At 41.2% G+C, this 5,458-nt stretch overlaps 1 protein-coding gene across 1 annotated transcript; it reads left to right on the top strand.

Annotated features, from left to right (window-relative positions):
- The first annotated feature begins 1,811 nt into the window (after window positions 1-1,811).
- Window positions 1,812-4,597, top strand: LOC122340938. Its single transcript, XM_043234185.1, has 2 exons — window positions 1,812-2,016; window positions 2,471-4,597. The coding sequence occupies exon 2, from the start codon at window positions 2,975-2,977 to the stop codon at window positions 4,595-4,597; it is 1,623 nt and encodes a 540-aa protein (XP_043090120.1). The 5' UTR covers window positions 1,812-2,016; window positions 2,471-2,974.
- The last annotated feature ends 861 nt before the right edge of the window (window positions 4,598-5,458 follow it).

Genomic DNA, 5,458 nt, shown 5'->3' with positions numbered 1-5,458 from the left:
ATACTTGGGTTGTCTTTCAGTTTTTTTTATATTAATTTGTTCTTGAATCATTCGTAATCATTTGACCTTTATATTATAGAGTGAAAACATGGGGCAAAGGATGACGGATGATTTAAATCAAGCATGATTTTATTCAAACTGAGCTAACATGTAAAATATGAAGCTAACGTATGAAAGTTATTCCTATGTTTAAAAAATAAATGAGAAAAAATCAAGATGGATATTTCTGAGATGCTAAAACAGCATGAACTATCAATGATTCATCTAAATCAGCTTTAGTAGTACTCCATTAGGTTCATTTATTTACAGTGAAGCTCATTTTGATTGGTTGACTTTCCACTTCCTCTTCAGTGATCATGTGTGCACGGTTCTGGACAGGAGATGAAACGCCTCTCTTCTCTGGACAGGTGACCATTGTCTGGAAATCCCTTCATCAGCGAGATCACGAGGGCATGTGGCTCACCAAGAAGCTTCTGAAGACATGAACACTACGAGTCCTACAAAGAGAAGCAGACACATCACAAGTTAAGAGACTCAGACACTGAAACACGGCACATACTGTACAATGAGAACAGAACAGGAAACGTTTTTTGTTGGGTTCAACATGAGAAGGTGGGTTCTCCTCCATCTACAGGATGGAGATCTGTAGCTCTCGGGCCTCACACACACTGATACTGATAAACATACTAGTGAGTCAACAAACAACTGTTAGCTTGCTGGGATATAGGTGGTTTCATCGGGCACACACACCTGGCCTGAAGTTAACGTCGGGTTTTAATTTTTTGTAGTTTTTGTTGGAACAGTGAACACTGCCAGGGTATTTATTTTTAACTTATAAGAGGACAATAATGCAAAAGGAATACCAAATTCTTGTTTTCAATGTAAAAATACTGCAACATTTTCAAAAATTCAAAAACAATGGACTTGTAAAAAGCCCCCGAAATAATCATTTGTAAGAAAGCGTCTCAGAGCCAGTAAACGCTATGAGAAGAGTGACTGTACATCTTAAAATAGCACCATGCATGGTTGTTTGTCCGCACCCAAACTATCCACTGCGGCCAAAGCACAATAAACTCCTTTTCCAAGACCCTTGGCTTAAGTAAGTGAGGGCTTCTGGGAATCCATGCTCTAGTCTCATGAGACCAAGTTAATCGTTTCAGATCTGACAGCATCTAAAATGTTCTGGTGTCACAAGAGGAGGCATACAGTGAGAAGTGTCTGGTTTCCACAGTGAACTTCAGGGTAGTAAAGCTCTTCTGTAGGGACGTATGAGAGCTGAAGGCGTGAGAGAGTTAGGCTTTATCAACCACTGTGTGATATAATACAAAACCTCAACTTTTCCCAAACCAGAAACTCTCCCCGGCAACATTTCTAACGAGGGAGGTGAGAGGAATGTAACCCAGCTGACTAGTGAGTAGTAGCAGAGGCAGAATCATAGAACAAACAGCAAACTATTTGATCGATGTGAAGTAAAAAAAAAGAAAACACTGCCAGAATAAAATATATGCCTAATTACATTAACTATTTATGAAAAAAAAAAAATAAAAGTAAAATATGCAGGATTAGGATAGTGGCGTCCAATGAAATCGCTTTTTGCATGACGTCAATACGTCGTACGCGATCGCGGCAGGTTTGCAACGCATAGTGTTCTGGATCTTTCTTTTCTCCGTGAACTTGAGCCGAGAGCAGACGTCCATTACTGCTCCGGGAGATTTAGTGCTTCTTAAGTGAGTACAAGAGATGTAAAAGTACGTAAAACATTTGTATATCATTATGCATGAGTGAGATAAAAAAACACGTTACTTGTAACCCGTAGAAACATTTTGATTCATCTTCTAAACGCCTGTTAATGACGCGATTTTAGCGTTAGCATAATATTAACATAAAATGTGTCGTGTATACGTTTATTTCTATCAGACGATTGAGAGAAAAGCGGAGCACGGTTGAGAGTGCATCTTCAACCAGTTACCATCAGGATTTTCCTTCCTTATATGTACATTAGACTGAGTTTCCTTGGTGAGTTGATATGATTTTCAGTTATTCAGTGTTATTTTCATTATGATATTGTTTAAAGTTTTTTTGTTTCATAAATGAACCATTTATTTTGTTGGTAAAAATGATGGAATGAGACATAAGATTAAAATGGAGACAAAAATAATGGTAATTCGGTAGAAATTCCAACATTAACGTTTTTTTTCATTAAACAAGATAACTGTCCAATTGATTGAAATGCTTTTGCTAAAAAAAAAAAAAAAAAGAGAGAATGCCAAATAAGTGACACAAAGAGGTTTAGTACACAGAGGCATGTAAATTGATATAAATGGTTGTTTATTTAAAAGAAAAAATGTCAACTGAAATAATGCATACATTGTAAAGTGCTAATTTTTTTTTTTTTTTGCCTTGTGTTTTCAAGGCCGGGTTTTTTTTTTCTTCTTGGGTTTGTTCTGTGTGATGTCTTGCTGATGTTCAGCCACAGAATACAGTCCGCTTATCTGCGAATCGAGTGAAGTGTGAACCCTTCCTGGAGTGTGAATCGTCTCAACTGTGTGTAACGGAAAAGTTGGACTGGCGAGCCGCCCGTTAATCGGACCCTTTGAACAATCCTGTTGAAAGAACATCAAGGTTGAACATACTCGTCTTTGAATGACTGATTGTACATTTATTCTGTTTAATTTGTAAAGGTTGCTTATTTTCTTTTTATTTTTGTTTTGCTCATTGTTAAAATACAAATTTCCTTCAATTCTTACCTTAAATCTTGTGTCTGTGTGTTCACTGCTGTTGCAAATTCTCTCTCTTAGGACGAATCTACACTTCTGAAATTACTGGTCCATTGATAAAGTTATACAAAATTTGGGTGTCACGGGTTACAGACAAAAAGTGGCGAGCCAGCCAGGAGAGAGATTGCAACAATAGTGACTGATTATAGCAGCTGAGTTCACTAGAAAGATAACGTGTTGGGCAGCATTTTAACATCATGGATATCATAAAGACAGAGAAGGTAAACATTGCAAACGCAGTAATTGTTGGTGGTTTAACGCTGACTGAGTCAGACGCAGAATTAGAGTCATTTCTGCTGAGATATGGCAGCATTAGTCGAAATCTTCTCATTGATGACCCAGACTGTGAGTTTCATCGTCATGCTATCATAGAGTTTACCTATAACTCTGCAATGAAAACACTGATGCCCCTTTTGCCCCTATCAGTGGTTAGTATGTCAAACCCCAGTATCACTTTTGTTGTGCGTGCTTTAAGCTGCATTTACCCTCAAGTTGCTAGTGACAGTGCTAAGGGGTATCTAGAAGAATTGCAAAACATGGCTAGTATTAGTGGAAAATCGATAGAGGAAATACTCCAGACAGAATTACTGAAGATAAAATTCGGCCCTTCTCTCGCTGAACCATCAACTCTTCTAAGTGAAACACCTCAGTGCCCAAACACAGCAGATTCACACATGCGTGACAGCAGCACAGTTGGCTCACCAGGTGGACCGTTTTCCCCATCCGTATCACACAGTGTGACCACTGAACAAATAGCTGCTTTTTCATCAGGAAACTTGCCATCACACAATGTTGAATCCACGAACACACAAAACCTGTCCAAGGAAAAGCCTAGCCCTGGTACTTCCAACCCCACAGTCACTTTGTCATCCCATTCACCACTTACCATGGAGTTAATTGATCCTCCCAGCATACAAAAGGTAGTGGTAGAGCACATTGTCCGGACCAATGACACTGCTCCCTTACATCACACCCATTTCCGTCTCAGGTCCTTCTCCGGAAAAGTCCCGCGACCTGTTAACGAACCTGACTTTGACACCTGGCGTGCAAGTGTCGATCTTCTACTGACAGATCCTTCTATTTCTGACCTACACAGGACAAGGAAAATTCTTGATAGCCTGCTTCCCCCAGCAGCGGATATCGTTAAACATGTCTCACCTAACAGCCTACCTGCAGTATATCTGGAGTTGTTGGAGTCTGTATATGGCTCTGTAGAAGATGGAGACGAGTTACTAGCCAGGTTCATGAGCACTCTCCAAAACAATGGTGAGAAGCCCTCAACTTACCTGCACAGATTGCAGATTCTCTTGAGTACATCTATTCGACGAGGTGGAATATCTGAAAGTGAGAGAGACCGCTGTCTGCTTAAGCAGTTCTGTCGCGGGTGTTGGGACGCTGCCCTCATTGCTGATCTCCAGCTAGAAAGGAGAAAAGTCAATCCTCCCTCATTTGCAGAATTAGTAGTCCTTATCCGCACAGAAGAAGATAAGAATGCTTCCAAGGAAGAGAGAATGAGGAAACATCTAGGGCTAAACAAACACTGTCTTGCCCCTTCAAAATTTAGACTGTCAAATCACCAGATAGCTGCACATCCATGTGACATGCAAGATGACCAAGCTGACACATCTCTCACAAAGCAAGTCTGTGAACTCCAAGCTCAAGTTTTTGCCCTGCAAAAACATTCATGCCAGAAGGATAAGGCTAAAAATGCCAAACCAGATGAGGTGAGTGCACTGAGAAAACTGGTCACTGAGTTACAGGGCCAGATTACAGCCATGCAAACTGCAGCCACTTCAAAAATTAAGAGTGATGGGAAGTAACTGAAATTGCCGATTTAAAGAGACAGATCGCTGACTTGAAAGTTCAAATGACTGCTCCTGTGACGTACAGAAATCATCCTGAGAAGTTCCCTCAGTCCAAAAGTCGCACCCAGCACCCGTTAGCTGAGCCAAGCTCAATCGAGTGGGCTAGAGATGGTAGACAGCCTGATAGCAGACCTCGCCCTGGGTATTGTTTCAGATGTGGGGAAGATGGCCATCTTGCCAGCAGCTGTACGGACGCTCCTGATCCCAGTAAAGTTGCAGAGAAAAGACGAGACTAAGGGGTGACAAGCGCAGTGGGATGCCCACCACACTGCAGCTATGAAACCTTTAACGGGGGAATGGTCTCTGTAGAGGGGCATACAGAGACTGGACAATCAAAGAATTGCCCTAAGAAACCTAAACATTTGTTCACCCAAAATACCAATGACACATTTCCTTGAAGAACCTGCCAAGAGGTTTAGTAGGAGTGAAGTGCACTGCCCAGATTACTGTTGGTGACACAAGAGCTTCTTGTCTTCTGGACACAGGATCTCAGGTAACCACAGTTCCTGGTCATTTTATGAAGAACATTTGTCAGATTGTCCTCTTAAGTCATTGGATACGCTGCTGGAAGTGGAAGGGGCGAATGGACAAAGGGTGCCTTATCTCGGATATGTGGAAATCACTCTAAAGTTTCCCAGAGAGTTTCTGGGAACAGAGGCAGCGGTACCTACACTAGCCCTAATAGTTCCAGACTTAATGAGCACGTCCCAAGTTCTGATTGGCACTAATTCATTAGACGCCCTTTACTGTAACTATGTCCAGCAACCAGTGTTCTTCCCTCCATCTAACTCCCATGGGTACCGTGCTGTGCAAAGG

The sequence above is a fragment of the Puntigrus tetrazona genome, unplaced genomic scaffold (assembly GCF_018831695.1).
Source record: "Puntigrus tetrazona isolate hp1 unplaced genomic scaffold, ASM1883169v1 S000001089, whole genome shotgun sequence".
NCBI lineage: Eukaryota > Metazoa > Chordata > Actinopteri > Cypriniformes > Cyprinidae > Puntigrus > Puntigrus tetrazona.
The sequence above is the reverse complement of the archived record's forward strand: the minus strand, read 5'-3'. Positions and strand labels throughout refer to the sequence as shown.

Excerpts from the sequence above, each read along its gene's own strand:
- LOC122340938 (XM_043234185.1), top strand. The coding sequence starts at position 2,975 with ATGGATATCATAAAGACAGAGAAGGTAAACATTGCAAACGCAGTAATT.